The sequence below is a fragment of the Acipenser ruthenus genome, chromosome 38 (assembly GCF_902713425.1).
Source record: "Acipenser ruthenus chromosome 38, fAciRut3.2 maternal haplotype, whole genome shotgun sequence".
NCBI lineage: Eukaryota > Metazoa > Chordata > Actinopteri > Acipenseriformes > Acipenseridae > Acipenser > Acipenser ruthenus.
In genome coordinates, this window is record NC_081226.1 from 8,075,390 (window position 1) to 8,094,718 (window position 19,329).

At 40.0% G+C, this 19,329-nt stretch overlaps 1 protein-coding gene across 1 annotated transcript in view; it reads left to right on the forward strand.

The window, feature by feature from the left end:
* Positions 1-804: 804 nt before the first annotated feature.
* The window catches only part of LOC131706958 (antigen peptide transporter 2-like), a 54,484-nt gene continuing 35,959 nt past the window's right edge, over positions 805-19,329 (forward strand). Inside the window, exons 1-2 of the mRNA XM_059008949.1 lie at positions 805-1,245; positions 13,205-13,801. Of these exons, the coding sequence (XP_058864932.1) occupies positions 13,255-13,801 (547 nt within the window). The 5' untranslated portion in view covers positions 805-1,245; positions 13,205-13,254. The remainder of the gene's footprint in view (positions 1,246-13,204; positions 13,802-19,329) is intronic.

Genomic DNA, 19,329 nt, shown 5'->3' on the forward strand with positions numbered 1-19,329 from the left:
GATACAGAAGGTGATTACGCGCCATTTAAAAAGTACATTTCTATAAAAATCACTACATTTGTCAGAGAGTTAAACACGCCTTTTTGAAAATCGTCTTTCCAGCAACCACGAATATAGAGATCGAATTGATATTTATAAACAACATCTCGCGCTTTAACTTGCACCCAGACCTAGGAGGCTGTGTGGTCCAGTGGTTAAAGAAAGGGGCTTGTAACCAGGAGGTCCCCTGTTCAAATCCCACCTCAGCCATAACCTCCTTGTGCTCTGTCTTTCGGGTGAGATGTAATTGTAAGTGACTCTGCAGCTGATGCATAGTTCACACACCCTAGTCTCTGTAAGTCGCCTTGGATAAAGGCGTCTGCTAAATAATCAAATAATAACCTAGTAGTACAAAAGCCGGTTAATCAACCCAAACGTATAGCATCGTGAAGTTTGTCACATATGATTTGTTAAAACGCTTAATTTGTGGATGTATTTGATTTATCTGTGTCACTGTGTTTTGGAAACGCGATGAGATTACGTGCATTTTATTTTTATTTATTTATTTATTTTCGCTCTCACTGTAAAAAGTGGATGGGCAGGACCCCCTGTTTTAAAAGTGTGTGGGCCCGTTGGCCCACCCGTCTCCGGCGCCTATGTTCTATACTGGCATTGACGTGGTCCTTACACTGTATTTAATATTTAGCTAAACAGTACCGGTATCTGATTGGTCACACAAAAAAAGCGTCAGCCAGTAGGATTATTGCAGCATCAGCAATCTCTAGGGAGATTGCAGTTTCACAGGTTTGTAAAAGTAATCGTGAATTACAAAACCGAAAGCAAAAGCACAACTGTGCAGTCAATATGGGATTTAGAAGAATAATGAGAATAACAAACTACAAATCCTGTTGTTCTTTTCTTTATTTTTCGTTATAGTCTTTGTTGTTTTAACGAGGAAAACCAAGTTCTCAAAACATTCAAAAAGATGGACAAAAGCACCCCCTGCGGCTTTGAAATACACACATATCTTTTGTGAAAATCATTCAGGAAACAAGCACAGTAATTTGCAATGCAGTATTTAAAGAAAGGAGAAATCCAAACGCAAGCCTATTCATACACCGCGTCATCAATATCTTGTATTATTATTGGAAATCCTCTCGCGCATTGGAACGGGAATCCCCTGCCGCTTCACACTGCCGGCTAATTGAAAGTAAAAGCAGAGAACACGAATGAGTGTTGCTGTGGGTTGGTAGTGAAACGCAGCTGGTAAGTAGATCTGTTAAACGCTTATTTAATATTACACGGGGTTCAAATACATTACAATCATTTACAAAAGTGCTTGCCAGTGTAAACCTCATGTCGTTCTATTGTGTAGCTTTTATTATGAAAGAAATTTCGGCTCCGATAATTTTTCAAGCAATGGATTACAGACACACACACAAAAAATATTGTTCCAGTTAACTCAGAATATATATCACAAAGACGCGTGTTTAACGAAACATTTTTTTAATGATTTACCTGTTTTGAAATTGCCTTTAGATTTCAGATTATGCTTTTTCAATCACTCAATCTTTATTTAGTATAACGACCTTCACAATAGAATTGTCACAGAGCGCTTACTGGGCGATAGAAAAAAAAACAAAAACAAAAAAACAACAGTACATTGTCAATTGCAAACAGAATCCAACAGGAAGCAGGAATAAAAGGTTAAAACAGTACGAACAGAACAATAAGAGGTGCATTTTTAAGATAAATAGGCTAGAGTCTAGCCTTGTGGAACGAGACAGTTTATTCCAAAGTTTAGAAGCCCTATAGCTGAAAGCTCTACCGCCTGTATTCTTTAAAAAAGATTTGGGATAGTGAGCAATCCAGCGTCCTGTGATCGGAGTGGTCGTCTGGGATCAATAAGTCATTCAATATGATGGGACTGAAGTATTTATGGTTTTGTAGGTTATTAGCAGGACCTTATACATTTTTATACAATAAAAAGGGACAGACTAAAACGAATGACAAAACGGAATGCCCATTGACTACAATGGGGAAAACAGAAGGACGGTCAATATCTCCAAATCCCAGACAGGAATCCTAAAATCCCGAATATTGTTTCTTCAAAATAAAGTAATACACACAAAAAAAGCACTGAGGGTGTTTTTCACTTAATCAGCTGAACAATAAAGGGCTGGTACCCCCTAGGTGTAAACAGTTATATCTCAGAAACTATTCGGAGTTGAATGCTGATATTTTAATTTTCCATAAAATCACTTTTATTAACTTGTGTCGATTTTCACAAAACAGAAATATTTTGATTTACAAGCAGGTCTCACAAATGAAATTCTTTGGAAGTTTTATGGTGTTTGTTGAAAGGCAAGCTCCATGATACCACTTCCTGCATTGACAACAAAGAACCATGCAATCGTCAGTTGTAAAGTTGCCAGAACACGAGCTATCTGCACAGGTATACCATCTGCTGTTGTCATGGTTAGGAAATGTAGATAAGTAGTGTATTAGTGGTTTTTCTGTTACAGGCATGCACATATATTTTGCCACAAGGGTTTTGTGCAGTTTTGAATAGGAACATGGAGCTATCCTATCCTGCCTTCTGCACTTGCAGTGTTTGTGATCTGAAATAATCACTGCAACCCATTTACGTACAGATGTACTCTGAATATATCCATACGTTTTACCTGTGATCATTGTAAATGCATTTAAAATTGTGTACAACCCACAGTCATCTGAATTGTTTTACTGCACAGCATCGGAACACAGGATCACATTCCACTCATCTTTATTGAAAGTTGCATCGGCTATCTGGTAGCAGGCAGCAACAATACGCAGCAACACTTCACCATGTGCTTTGGATCTTGATTTGTTTTTCATACAATCAAGAATGAGTAGTTCATGTGTAGAAAAGATTACCACACCAAAACACCAGTGGAATCCAGTCCCCCAGACATCAGTTATTATTATTATTATTTATTTCTTAGCAGACGCCCTTATCCAGGGCGACTTACAATTGTTACAAGATATCACATTATACATTATTTCACATTATACAGATATCACATTATTTTACATACAATTACCCATTTATACAGTTGGGTTATTACTGAAGCAATCTAGGTAAAGTACCTTGCTCAAGGGTACAACAGCAGTGTCCCCCACTGGGGATCGAACCCACAACCCTCCGGTCAAGAGTCCAGAGCCCTAACCACTACTCCACACTGCTGCCCGTGTTGAATGGAATTAACAAAATGTCTTTGTTGAGAGCTGCAGAGCCTTCCAGAAAAGGATAGAAAACGTCAGGTGTATCAGCTTTCACACACTGATATATGTATGTTGGGCATGCTAAAACGTTGCTGTTTTGCTTTGTATTGCAAACAAGAGCAGAAATTGCATCTTCAATCACTGAAGAATTGAGCCAATTTCCAGGCTGTAATGCTTGCATGTCATTAGTTTGCGGAATTCCCTGATATTTGATTTCAGGCATGTCCCATGGAAAGCTATTCACTTTGTTGCTTGGCTTTGGTGTGGAATGTTTAACTGGATTTTTCGGCTCCATTCCAGACATAAATGGTCATACAGCTCTTGAAAAGACTCCAATGAAGAGCTATTGATGAGTTGTTTTACATGATCTTTTAAAACTTTTGTGTCATCCTTTAACCCTCCATGCTGTTTGATCCAATTGTCTACATCTGAAATGATGTGATTAGAACAGAAGATGTGTGGGAGGTTTGGGTAACCTTGCTGAATGGAATCCACAATTCCTCTTTCTCTGTCACTCAGAAAAGGAATGGCATGTATTTTGTCACCATTCAGCAGGTTCAAAATATACCTCAGAAAGTTCTGATGATAGGTTTTGAACTTCGTTTCATGTAACAGGAAGGCAACTGGAAACACTGGGTCCCCAATCAAAGATACATTGCGAATTACGAAGGGTGACATGTAGAAATCACCAAGATTAAATGTTGTATTGTATGACATCAGCTGAGGAAGAGCAAGATCATTGCTGCAGATGTCAATGAGGACCTGAGCATCGTTTATGAGAGTAGGGTGCCCAAATGAAACCAAAAGATCTGGGTAGAGTGTTATGTTCCACACATAATCTTTCAGATGCACTGCAAGTTCAAACAAGCTGAACATTTCATCATTCGAAATTCGCTGTTTTTTTGTTTCTTGGTAAATAACATTTTTCACTTGCTTCAGTTACGTGGGCGACCCACAGCTATGTGCTTGTCAGAGCCTGTGTTGGACTGTGTACTGAGAACTTTTTGATATATTTTAAGAGGCTCCCCCTGTGACTTTGCTGCCTCCTTAATATGCATCAGGGTAGACTTCATGGTAGAGATGAAAGGTTTTTCAGAATGTTTTTGTAAACCTTGTGGTGATGGTTTGTACAAAGCTTCATTTCCCAAGTAATGTATGACATACATTTGTCTGTTTTGTGGCTCTTGTAAACAGTAAATATGACTGCGAAAACCAACAATTGAATCTTTTCCTTTTCCTTTGCTGTCTTTTAAATAATAGTACCGTTTCAACACAGCTGGAGCATTCAGTCATCTAGGATGATAGTTTGATCCTTTGGATACCCATCTATACTGGTTAAAACGGACATCAAATGCATTCTCAGTAGAAGAGGATACTGAACAATACACATAAACCTCTCCTCCCTTTGGTTGCATGGGAGGCAGATTTATGATTCTAGCATCATTAAAATCTGTTGTTGTAAGAATGCCATGCACCTGTTCCATAGACAGATCCCTGTCTTGGTTGAACATATATGGAGTATTAAAATACGTCATTTTGTATATTTTTCTCCAGTGCTTCAATTTTTATACCATACAAATGCACCAATAAAATACCACTAAAATGAGCAGGTTAACTTAAATGTGTTTATTTTCTTTTATCTGTGAAAAAATAATCTTACAATGTTTTACATACAATATAATGCGGAGAAAAGTACACTATACAATGTAAATAATTCTGTCAAGGGATTTTTTTAATGTGATGTATAATTTTGTATTATTTTGTGGTGGGGGGTTTTTATACTAATATTTTAAGCCAGTAATTCTTAGGCTTAAAACTTAATAAAACAAAAATATATTCACTTATTTTCCTATGAACAAACCAATCCAGATTAACCAGGAATCTGTTATAGTTCTTAAAGACAGCTACTCGCTTTGCTGAATACAATATAAAGAATGTTCAGAAGAAATAGCTTGAAACAAAAAAAGAGCTCAAACAGATCAATGTTAGCAGAAAACAAACTAGATGAGGATAAAATGACTCCTTGCATTTAAACTACCCCCCCCCCAAAACAAGCCTATTTTTTTAAAAAAATCTAACTAAGATTGCACAATGCAAAAAAAAAAAATCAATTAACAGTTTTATATTAAAACTAGCAACAGAAATTTTTTTAACAAAATGTGTTGATGCATCTAAGCACTTTTTTTTACAGCGTACACAATAACCTGTAGATATTGTGTACAATTTGAGAATTTGAATTGTTAAAAAAAAATTTGTATAACAATTTATCAAAAAACCAAAAAAAACCCAGAAAGTCTTAATGTGCCTAAGCACAGGTCCACAATAACCTGTGGGAGATTAAGTAAAATGAAAAAAATAGAAGAAAAAATAAATTGTTTAATATTATAATAACCTAATTTTTGTAAGAAAATTAGTTGTTTGAAAATGAAATCACAGCAGAATCTCTTTGAATCTCTGTCTCTGAATGCTTCCTTCACAAAGAGCAGTGCCATGCACTGTAACTGTCACGAGCTGCAACTGAACATTTGGTACCTCCCCTTTCTCATTTGATTGGTTCATTTACTTTCAAAACTAAACAAGCCTTATCTACAGCAAAAAAAAGCACAACACTTGATATTTGATTTAATAAAACCTAATGCTTTAATATTAAAATAGAATAAAATAGAAATTACTTAATGATAGACAATTACTGTAATTGAAGAAATGGATTAAATGGATTAATTTAATTTTCTGAAGTATGCAAAGCTAATGAAAAGAGAGTTAATCAGTTAATTATCGTAATGCTGTCCATCTCTTTATTGCTGTTAATTTCTTCTTATTTTTTATTATATTTCTAAGCAGACACTTAGATTTAGACACTTTATTAAGGGTGAATTACAATTGTTTCAAGATATTGCATTATTTTACATACAATTGCCCATTTACACAGTTAATTTTTTCAGATAAACTGCAGTGTACAAAAATGTAGATGACAGAATAAAAAAAAGTACGTTGATGTACTCAAAGTAATTAAATTATTAAAAAATAATTTATTTCTGGACATTTAAAAAAAAGAAAACAGGACCTTTGTGCCAATTTCTATGCCGATCGGCATGACGGTTTCAGACAAAAAGATCTCTGCAGATTTTTTGGCTAATCCAACATGGACCTGGTTTTAACAAATCTCACTCTACAGTGGTGCAGATAACAACATTTTTTCACAGGAATCGTTCAAATTGTGATATAAGTATGAAACTTGCAGGAGATATTCACATAGGTGTATCTTTTCAGAAACAAACGTTAGCCACTTGAAAATCCAAGTTGGCAGACATTTTTCAAGATGGCCGCCAATGATCTCTATTCTTGCTAAGAAATCAACCTAGTTTGTCCAGCAGAGAAACTGAATTTTTCTCCAACATTGAAAATGTTTTTTTTTTTTTATTATTGTTGGTTTTGTTTAAGGATATATTCTAGAACTTACATCTACAGGATGACAGGATTTCAACTTATTGCATGTTAAAGAAGGTGTGTTCTTAGTAAAGAAATCGATTTTGGTGATTTTTTTTTTTAGTTTATAATATTTCTTAATAGATTTCTGTAGAATGATAATACATACAAATAGTGTTGCATCTTTAAATAAAAAAAGAGGTACATTCCTTCCATTTGATAGTCAAAAACTGTGGTCCAAATATTAAAACGTGTTGATAACAACTGTGGAATCAACTGTTTGATTACAGCTATGTGGTACTTTAGCCTCACCAAAGTGGCAGAATGCAACTTCAAAAATCCAAAACCCCCAGATACAAATGTTTTGCCTGATTCTTGTAGAGCTCATCAAAATCTATATACAACAATATTCACATTACCTGCAGGGTTGGGCTAAATTTGAAATCAAAATGGTCACTTACATCTGACAACTTGCTAAAAGCGAGTTAAGTGCTTGTGGTATTTTTTTCGTTAACGCTCTATGCATTACGAGTCACTCAAGGTGCTACACATGATGGTTGCATCGAAGTTAAGCCCAGGGTGATTTTTTTGGTCTAGGACCCATTTCCCTTTTGGTTGACCTTTGCAAGGCCACAGGTCAAAGGGGACATTTTTTAAAAAATAATGACCATCATTTCTGAACTCAGCATATCAGAAAACCTCCAGGGGAATCTGAATATAATTTTTAAAAAATAGTTGACACTTGATATTGATGAAGTGCAGTTCATTCATCACCAGTTCAAAGAAAATAAAATTAGCTGGACAAAAACTGTTGCAAGAGGATATAGCGCGTTTAGTGAGAATTTAAAATAAATATTTTGTATTATTTAAATCAACTCTACAGCTCAGAGACTTACTCAGCTCTAGTGTTCATTCTTTGGAATGATGGTGTAGCTGATGTGTTATTTGGTCCAGATTTAACGTGAACAGTATGTATCTGTGGTCTACACAGCACTAAGTTTCTCCACAATAGCCAGCCTTTCTGACCTTTTTTCTGACCTTTTTTTTTAAGCGTTTATTTTGTAGAACTTTTATTATTATTATTTTCCTCAGTATTAGCTCCCCCCCTTGATTAAATAATTTTGTCAAAACTTAAATTCGCATGTACACCTGATTGAGTTGCAGCATTTCATACCCTATGTCCTGTGTTAATGCATGATCATTTATTAATTTTCACATCACTGTGATATTTGCAGTTTCTCCAGTTTTTTAAGATTTCATTGACTTTCTATTTTACTTCAAACATTCAAAATGGCCATTCCTGCTAACTTTCAATCTAAATGGAAGACCGACTGGAGCAAATGTTGCCTTTGTCAACTGGACAAAACAGAAGAGCTCAAGTCACCACCAAGTTCCTACAGTGCAGAACAAAATGGTTATAGAAACCTTGCAATAAATGTTCCTTTGTTTCATGCTGTCAATGCTTTACCCATCATCCTGGATCCAGCCAGATTAGATTAAGGTGCTGGTATAGAAGACTCAATAAGGAACAAAGCAAAATATCATCAAACCTGTAGACTGATGTTCAACAACATCAAGTTACAGCGAGCTCAAAAAAGAGCATCTATTGTTGAAAAAGACACAATTCCTAGCCGCAGCAAAATATTGAGAACTAGTATTTCTCAATTGTCCTAATGCTTTTTATGTGAGAAAGAGGCTCCAGAATCTGCACTGAGACAAGCAATGACCATGAAACTCAATGATAGACTAAATGAATGTGCAAGGACTCTGAATGATGGAAAGCTCTTGGCAAAACTCAGTGGTGGAGATGCTGTGGCACAGGAGCTGAAGTACCATCCTGCTTGCTTGGCAGGATTGTATTACGAGAGACAGCCCACCTTAATTATGAGAAGAGTGGTCAAGATTTACCTGGCAGGGAAGTCTTATCCACTGGCATTTTCTAAACTAGTCACCTGTGTAACTGAGCTGAAATCTTGTTGTGAAGGTACCACTCCCACCATATTCAGACTTGCAGATCTAGTAAAACTATACAAGCAGCGACTGGAACAACTGGGGGGTAGAGTCACCAGATGTCAACTCAACCAGGCTAAAAGACCAGTTATTGTTGCATATGCCAGAGATAGAATCGCACCAGAAAGGGAAGGATGTACTCCTGGCTTTCAAGAAAGATGTTTGCTTAGCACTCTCCCAAGCTTCTGAATACATTGAAGCTATCCTCCTTGCAAAAGCTGCTAAAATAATGCGAAGACACATGCTGGATCACAAGTCTAAATTTGATGGAACTTTCCATGAAGGATATGTTGAAGAAGCTATCCCACCAGCGCTTCTTCAGTTTGTGGGCATGATTGAACATGGTGCAGATATAAAATTGCAGTTCAGGTTTGGTGCATCTAAAACAGATATAGCTATGGCACAGCTTCTTCATTACAACTGCTATGCAGGGTACAAAGAAGGAGCAGAAACACACAGACACTCCAAAGATCATGAGACTCTGTTCCCTGTTCACATAGGAATGTCTGTATTTGCAAAGACAAGGAAAATACAGCTTGTAGAAATGCTCCATGACAATGGAATCAGCATTTCCTTTGACTGAGTACTTGAAATTTCAGCACAACTTGGAGATGCATCTAAAACAGATATGGCTATGATTAATATTCCTGTTAGATTTAGAGATATAGGCTGTCATTCCTGTTTGTGCTATGTTTTTAGTGTGTTTTCGGTATTCCAGGCCTGTCATTCCATAGAAAGCAGCTGTCATTCGACTTTTATTTTGTGTATTAGTTTATTTTGAAGAAACGGTATTCGGGATTTTAGGATTCCTTTCTGGGATTTGGAGATATTGACCGTCCTTCTGTTTTCCCCATTGTAGTCAATGGGCATTCCACTCCCCATTGTAGTCAATGGGCATTCCGTTTTGTCATTCGTTTTGGTCTGTCCCAATAAAAATGACAATGAATAAAAGTAACAGTGAACACCTGAATTTATTCAAGTAGACAAATGTGTCCCGTTATTGTTTTCTGCAAAAACCAAACACAGTGGCACAAAAAGCACAATTGCCTAAAGTTTAGTGTGAAAACTATGCTATGCTTATGTTTTGATGCTTGTTCAGATTTGCCCCAAGAGCCACCACTGCGCTCTGCGATCTCTGCCTGCGTTCTGAGGAATATAATGGCGTTTATTACTTTTTGAAAACGAACGAATATTTAAATTATTAGCGAATATCCAAACATGAAAATCCCTTGTTTGTCCCAGCACTAATATATATTATGTGTGGCAAGAAATGTATTTTAATGTTAGCTACCTCTCTCTCTAAAACGTTTGATTAACACTAGAACCACCACGGTAGTCATTTTGACGGTTTTCACTTTTAAAATTTAAATTACTATGCGTGTGTTAATGATCCGCGGTTGTCTGTTCTTGACTTTTCCTAAATACATGTATTGAATATACTGACGACATTTGAAAGTCACAATTGCAAAAATAAAAAAAGTTCTGAGCACTTCTACCTAGAACCGCCAAAAGTAGTCATTTTGACAGCTTGTTACAGTACATGCTTTTATTAATAATATAACCAACAATAAGCTATTTTTTATATGTATACAAGCCAGTTTATCTGTACCTCCGCTGAGTTTACAGCAGTATGTATTTGAATAGAATATTGCTCTTGAGGTCTTGATATGTGTTATCCAAATCTCTATTGTAATCCTATCAATTCCTTGGAGAACTGCCGTCTGGCTGTCTACGTGAGCATATATAGTCTGCAGTATTATAATATTACTATTACAAGAATTTTTCGAGAAATCTTGATATTTTTGCATTTTGATTTGAGAGCAACTACAGATATATTTGCCTTGGCGTCAGAAATTTGGAATGACTTAATTGAAAACAGCATTGCCTGTTTCTAGCTAAACATACATTATTATTATTATATATTTCTTAAAACATTACATGGACAAGCAGCTGTTTCTGACAAAAGCACGGTGTCGCTGGACAAACACACCTGTCAAATTTGGGGTCACGTTTTGGCTGGCAGCGGACCCTACCCCTACCTGTTCAAAGATGAAATTCGCCCAGCTGGTCAGAGACTGAGTGACAATGTGTAAGGCTGATGTAACCGTGCTTAGGAAAAGAGATGAATGTTACCTATTGTGAGGCGTGGGAGTAACAATGGAATGTCCAGACAGTAATTTACGTGTAACAAAATAAAAGTTTTTATTAATATTATTCGTTACACGATAAAAATAAAACAAAACGAAAAAAAGAATGGCGTGAGGGAGGGGGTGCTGGAATAATGATAAAAACGAAGGGTTCGGAAACTTCCTTAGTCCTCTTCACGATATCCCCGGACATAAAAAGGGGATAAAACAGAAAAGAAAATGTTAGTGTGTATTCCGCCCCCGTGCAGACAAAATGAAAACAAACAAGCCAAAGTCTTCGTCTCTCCCTCCAGCCTATTCACCCCGTCTATGCTTTCTAGGACCCACCCCGAACACAGTAGTACATTCCCTTTAGTATGCAACGCCCCTCCCCTGTAGTCAGTGGAACACCAATCCCCAACTGACAGGTGTCCTTACAACTCACTTAACTCCAGTGGCTGGAATTTACATACTCGTACTTCCGCCCCTCACCAAGGTGCCGCCCCTCATAAAGATGACTTTCGTCATGGTCACGAGATCTTGGTAAGGGAAGTCCCGAGTTGATTTGATGCCTTCTACTGTCGAGAGGCTGAATTACAGACCGAAACCCCTTTGACTCACCACACCTATATATATATATTTTTTATTTCACTGTAATTAGCAAAACAGTTGAGGAAAAAAAACAGCCTGGTTGCAACAGTAAACAAAGAAGAAGAGTGTTTCCACCATCTGCGCAAAACTTAGTACTCAGTGAAAGCAATCACTGATGTCCAGTTGCTGTATTTTACATTGTACTGGACATGGCAGCCACCATTTCCTTAGTTTTGTACAATGAATGCACCAGAAAAAATATCAGAGAGATATCTTATTATTATTATTATTATTTATTTCTTAGCAGACGCCCTTATCCAGGGCGACTTACAATTGTTACAAGATATCACATTATTTTTACATACAATTACCCATTTATACAGCTGGGTTTTTACCAGAGCAATCTAGGTAAAGTACCTTGCTCAAGGGTACAGCAGCAGTGTCCCCCACCTGGGACTGAACCAACGACCCTCCGCTCAAGAGTCCAGATCCCTAACCACTACGCCACACTGCTAGCCACTGAGCTTTGTCAGAAACATTTCGATCAGAAACCTGCAAAGCGGCAGGGAAACACAGCTCATCCTGGATACAGTGTGCAGCCATCAAGTGACACACGCAACAGAAAACAATGCCAGGTAACTAAATGCAATAAAAATAAAACTTCTGATATCTGTGCCCAGTGTGAAAGAGCAGTATGTGGTAAATGCACACGACAAGTTGATAAGCGTTACATCTTTGTGGATTGTGCGAATATGGGGGCTACTTTGAAGTTTGTGTCCCTGAATGCGCATTCCCGTTACACAGTTATTTTCTTTTTTATGTTATTTTGTTTAAATAATTATTTTGATTTTACAATTGTGTATGTAGGCCTACATATTACCAGTTTACAGCTGTTTACACAATATCTTCTTTTGAAATGTTTATTTCTGCTATGCAAATGTTAGATATGATGTTCATAAATAAAACTTTTAAGTTGCATCTGATAGTTTGTGTTTCATTTTCATACCGAAGCTGTTTAAAATGTACCCGTCAAAATGACTACTGCTGGTGGTTCTAGGTAGTAGCATAAACCCGGCGGTTCTAGTGTTAAAAATGTGATATTAGAGAGAGGCCTAAAATTATGAAGGACTTTTGGATCTAAAGTGGACTTTTTAAGCAATGGTTGTACCACAGCAACCTTTCTGGGCAGGTACTCAAGCCATCTTAACGAGTACGTTACCGGTGTCACGTCAATTTTTGCTACTTCGTCAAAATTTGCTACCAGTATAGGGACAGAAAGTGGTACATCTGTCAGAATGTGGTACCGCATCAAAAGCTGACCCGTGTAATGTGAGGAAATGGTACGCTGTCAGTGCTGTGATTGAGTACTGCACAAATCATTACCAACAAGATAAACTGCAGTAAACACACAAAAAGGATGCTACCTTTGCAAAACAATTTTACAAAGGTGTACTTGAGGATACTTATATTATTGTTTCGAGAAAGCGCTGCTCTTCAGTGTAAAACGGGCAGTCAGCGTATAGTGCACTTTTTCTTTTTCTTTTTTCTTTAAAAAATGTAACTCTAATGCACATTAATGTTCATAAACAGCAGTTGTCTGTATTTAATATAAGTCTGATTAGTTATGTTACACCTGTAGTCGAGTAAAAATGACACAGTGACAAATAAAATGAGTAGATCAGACATGACTGTGAAACTCTCAGTAGTGCTCAATTTAGAAAAACTAAAATAAACTAAATAAATTCAATGACAAACGTTTGGACTAGACCTGTTTCTCACTGTCCTTAATAATCCCTTCTCTTTTGTAGGTGTAACTCATAGTCTCTCTCAGTCTGGACTTGATCATTCTGCTGCAGTGATGAATGTGATTACTGTGGTGATATCCTTCCTGGCGTGTGATATCGCAGCCAGCTCCCTGCTGCACTGCGGGCTTCTCCTGCTGCCCCTCACACTGGACCCCTTCGGGGCCGAGTCGCTGCTCTGCCTCTGGCTGGTGGCCCTGGTTAAACTGGCCCTGCTCAGTCAGACCTCCCTGAGTCTCCTCTCTCAAGCTGGGAGAGGCAGTGCTGTGAGGGGCCGGGCCCCCCTGCTCTATACGGCCGCGCTGTGCGCTCTCACTCCGGCTCTCCAGAGCTGGCAGCGGGTGGTGTATGTGAAGCCCGTGGAGATCGTCACCGGATCGCCGTGCCTCGGCTTCTGCCTGCTGGCCAGTGCAGTGACGGCGACGGCCTGCCTGTTCTGGGAGACCGCGCTCCCCTGCAGTGCCGGGACCGAGGCAGGGGACTCCAGCGTGGAGGAGGAGAAGCAGCAAGCCAGGGTCTTGTTCATGAGGGTGATTGGATACTCCAAACCAGACGCCTTCCTGCTGGGAGGCGCCTTCCTGTTCCTGTCGCTGGCAGTGATATGTGAGTAGCACTGTCCATCTATAACCCCATTGCTGCCCACCGGCCACTAGATTAGACACTGAGAACATAGACATTGAATAGGTATGGGGTACCCATGGCAGCACAGGGTTCATTGAATAGGTATGAGGTACCCAGGGCAGCACATTCATTGAATAGGTATGGGGTACCCAGGGCAGCACATTCATTGAATAGGTATGGGGTACCCAGGGCAGTACATTCATTGAATAGGTATGATGTACCCAGGGCAGCACATTCATTGAATAGGTATGAGGTACCCAGGACAGCACATTCATTGAATAGGTATGAGGTACCCAGGGCAGCACATTCATTGAATAGGTATGAGGTACCCAGGGCTGCACATTCATTGAATAGGTATGAGGTACCCAGGGCTGCACATTCATTGAATAGGTATGATGTACCCAGGACAGCACATTCATTGAATAGGTATGAGGTACCCAGGGCAGCACATTCATTGAATAGGTATGAGGTACCCAGGGCAGCACATTCATTAAATAGGTATGAGGTACCCAGGACAGCACATTCATTGAATAGGTATGAGGTACCCAGGACAGCACATTCATTGAATAGGTATGGGGTACCCAGGACAGCACAGGCTTTATTCACACTAGTTTATTTATTCAGAGGTTACCTCTTCAGTTTCTTTAGCAGTTTAGCAGTTTCAGACTTCGGTTTTCTGTCCATGTTTCTTCTAAGCTCTTGCTCTATAGCTCTCCATTGTCCTGCAATACAGAGCTAACCCCTGAGCTACACTTCACTCTATAGCTCTCCACTGCAATACAGAGCTAACCCCTGAGCTACACTTCACTCTATAGCTCTCCACTGCAATACAGAACTAACCCCTGAGCTACACTTCACTCTATAGCTCTCCACTGCAATACAGAGCTAACCCCTGAGCTTCACTTCACTCTATACCACTGTCCTGCAATACAGAGCTAACCCCTGAGCTACACTTCACTCTATAGCTCTCCACTGCAATACAGAGCTAACCCCTGAGCTACACTTCACTCTATAGCTCTCCACTGCAATACAGAGCTAACCCCTGAGCTACACTTCACTCTATAGCTCTCCACTGCAATACAGAGCTAACCCCTGAGCTACACTTCACTCTATAGCTCTCCACTGCAATACAGAGCTAACCCCTGAGCTACACTTCACTCTATAGCTCTCCACTGCAATACAGAGCTAACCCCTGAGCTACACTTCACTCTATAGCTCTCCACTGCAGTACAGAGCTAACCCCTGAGCTACACTTCACTCTATAGCTCTCCACTGTCCTGCAATACAGAGCTAACCCCTGAGCTACACTTCACTCTATAGCTCTCCACTGCAATACAGAGCTAACCCCTGAGCTACACTTCACTCTATAGCTCTCCACTGCAATACAGAGCTAACCCCTGAGCTACACTTCACTCTATAGCTCTCCACTGCAATACAGAGCTAACCCCTGAGCTACACTTCACTCTATAGCTCTCCACTGCAATACAGAGCTAACCCCTGAGCTACACTTCACTCTATAGCTCTCCACTGCAATACAGAGCTAACCCCTGAGCTACACTTCACTCTATAGCTCTCCACTGCAATACAGAGCTAACCCCTGAGCTACACTTCACTCTATAGCTCTCCACTGTCCTGCAATACAGAGCTAACCCCTGAGCTACACTTCACTCTATAGCTCTCCACTGCGATACAGAGCTAACCCCTGAGCTACACTTCACTCTATAGCTCTCCACTGCAATACAGAGCTAACCCCTGAGCTACACTTCACTCTATAGCTCTCCACTGCAATACAGAGCTAACCCCTGAGCTACACTTCACTCTATAGCTCTCCACTGCAATACAGAGCTAACCCCTGAGCTACACTTCACTCTATAGCTCTCCACTGCAATACAGAGCTAACCCCTGAGCTACACTTCACTCTATAGCTCTCCACTGCAATACAGAGCTAACCCCTGAGCTACACTTCACTCTATAGCTCTCCACTGCAATACAGAGCTAACCCCTGAGCTACACTTCACTCTATAGCTCTCCACTGCAATACAGAGCCAACCCCTGAGCTACACTTCACTCTATAGCTCTCCACTGTCCTGCAATACAGAGCTAACCCCTGAGCTACACTTCACTCTATAGCTCTCCACTGCAATACAGAGCTAACCCCTGAGCTACACTTCACTCTATAGCTCTCCACTGCAATCAGAGCTAACCCCTGAGCTACACTTCACGAGGACGCACTTCTCAAGGGAAAACCTTGTGATACACAAACCTAGCAGATAACAAAGTATACAGCTGGACCTTTGAAATAACAGCAGCCTGGGGTAAATGCTTGTTCCAGAGCTTGTGTTTTTGTTTGAGTCAAGCTCACTGTATATAGCAGTCATACTCAAATGGCGGACCGCGGTCCGTGTCTGGACCCAGCAAAGGGTCAATACGGACTGAACAGCACTGAACTTAACGATATCGAAGTCAATAAATTAATTTCAGACAGCTTTTAAACATGATCTACCGGGCGCCGTTTCCCAAGTGCAGTGCAGCCTCTCTCTGTCTCTAGCAGCGGTGAAGCAACACCAGCCTGCGGCCGCGTCCTATCCAATCGCGTGCATTTATGCAAATTAGTCTCGTGAAGAGAGCTGCGTCTTATCCAATCTCATGAATATATGCAAATATCTTCGACAGTGAAAGACGGTGTTGGGACTGGGTGCAAGCAGCAGGCAGACACACACGGAAATACATCCATCGATAGACAGTGTGAATGTGAGGATGGCTTGTTCAAAGAAAAGAAAAGTTGATAGCGAAAATCGCATATTCAAAGACGAGTGGACAGACAAGTATGCGTTCATTCTCCCCGCAACAAGTTTGAAAACCAATGTGCCTGATATGCTCAGAGTCTGTAGCACTCGTGATAAGTGCCAATGTGAAGCGCCCACGAAACACAGTCATTTCGAGCAAACGTACCCCAAAACACAGAGGTGAGAACGAGAAAAATAAATCAGCTCAAAGCCCAATATGAGAGGTCCACCAAAGTTCTTGTCCATTCCCTGACAGCCCAAGAATGTGCAATGGAGTGCTCACTGAGAATAGCTTGGGGTTTGGGAAAACACAAAAAGCCATTTACTGACGCAGAGATGGTTAAAGAATGCATGAGTGAAGTTGCTGAGACCTTGCTTGATGGTAAACAAAAAGATGAGCTGAAGGAAAAGATGAAACAGACCCCACTGTCAGATTCCACAGCAATGAGAAGAACTGAAATATTAGCTGAAGATGTGATTTCACAACTTGATGAGGCCATTCAGAATGCACCATGCATTTCTTTAGCTGTGGATGAATCAACAGATACCACCGATAATGCCCAGCTTCTGGTATTTGTGAGATTTTATGACAAAACAAAGAAGGAATTCTGTGAGGACCTGTTGGGTTTAACAACTCTTGAAGCACACACACAAGGAGAAGACATCCATGAGGCCATCAAAGGGATGCTAAAAAAAAGGGGGATAGATCTGAAGTCGGTGGTCTCCATCACCACAGATGGAGCTCCAGCCATGTTAGGAAGAGGGAGGGGACTGGTTGCACGTTTGAAAGAGGACCACCCTGACCTGACATCTTACCACTGCATCATCCACCAATCTGTCCTGTGTGCCAGTCTGGGAGAAGAGTATGCTGAGGTCATGACAACAATGATGAAACTGATAAACTTTTTGAGAGCATCATCATCCCTACAGCACCGTCTGCTAAGAGGCTTTCTGACAGAGGTCAATGCCAGCTATGATGACTTACTACTGCACAACAATGTGAGCATGGCTCAGGTTTTGGAGCGCTTTTGGGCCATTCGGGAGGAGATCAAATCTTTCCTATCAGAACAAAAGAGAGAAAAGGCAACTCAGTTTACAGAGTTTTTGGAAGATGTGGAGAAAATGCAAATTTTTGGCAGACATTACATCACATCTTAATGAGCTCAGTGTTAAGCTGCAGGGACAGAACAACACAGCGTGTGATTTGATAATAGCAGTACGGGCTTTCCAGAGGAAATTGGAGATTTTCAAGACTGATCTCCAGGGAGAACTTGTCCACTTCCCCAAACTTTTGGAGCAAACCCAGGGAGAGAAAGATGTTCCCCACCATGCTGATTTCATACAGAAGCTGATGGATAACTTCAAGGCTCGCTTTGATGATTTCGCTCTTGGAAGACAACTGCTGCTGTTCATACAGAACCCCTTCATGGTCACAAATGTCACAGTTTTCAGAGGAAGCAAAACAGACCTTCAGATGGGTAAATGTTGCATCATTACAAATGGAGTTGATTGAACTGCAAGAAAATGTGGCTTTTGCAGAGCTTGTGTTCTTGTTTGAGTCAGGCTCGGTGTTTATAGTGTATTCACTGCTCCTGTTTGTTCCAGAGCTTGTGTTCTTGTTTGAGTCAGGCTCGGTGTTTATAGTGTATTCACTGCTCCTGTTTGTTCCAGAGCTTGTGTTCTTGTTTGAGTCAGGCTCGGTGTTTATAGTGTATTCACTGCTCCTGTTTGTTCCAGAGCTTGTGTTCTTGTTTGAGTCAGGCTCGGTGTTTATAGTGTATTCACTGCTCCTGTTTGTTCCAGAGCTTGTGTTCTTGTTTGAGTCAGGCTCGGTGTTTATAGTGTATTCACTGCTCCTGTTTGTTCCAGAGCTTGCTTGCTAATAAAACACCAGCCCCTTGGTTTGAAACATTCTCCTGTGTCATCGCTTCCTCCTCACCGCGACATCTTGTGCAGCATCCGCTCACACGCAATCATTTATATGTGTACCAGTGTGCTAATAAATACATATGCTATGTTATAAATTTGATTATATAACAAACAAACAAACAAACAAACCATATTGTGTAACCTCACCTATCTCACTGAGTGGTTAGCATGGGTATGGAACTAATGCTGGAATGCAATAATGAACATGAAAGGCAGGTGGATCATTCTAAGACTATATATATATTTTTTTATTTCCAACAGCTCATTTATGACCTTTAAACATAAAAACTGCTATTTTATTGACTGCCCTGTGTTGTGTTGTGTTGTGTATTGACTGCCCTGTCCTGTGTTGTGTATTGACTGTCCTGTCCTGTGTTGTGTATTGACTGTCCTGTCCTGTGTTGTGTATTGACTGCCCTGTCCTGTGTTGTGTATTGACTGCCCTGTCCTGTGTTGTGTATTGAATGTCCTGTCCTGTGTTGTGTATTGACTGCCCTGTCCTGTGTTGTGTATTGAATGTCCTGCCCTGTGTTGTGTATTGACTGCCCTGTCCTGTGTTGTGTATTGAATGTCCTGTCCTGTGTTGTGTATTGACTGCCCTGTCCTGTGTTGTGTATTGACTGTCCTGTCCTGTGTTGTGTATTGACTGCCCTGTCCTGTGTTGTGTATTGAATGTCCTGTCCTGTGTTGTGTATTGACTGCCCTGTCCTGTGTTGTGTATTGACTGTCCTGTCCTGTGTTGTGTATTGACTGCCCTGTCCTGTGTTGTGTATTGAATGTCCTGTCCTGTGTTGT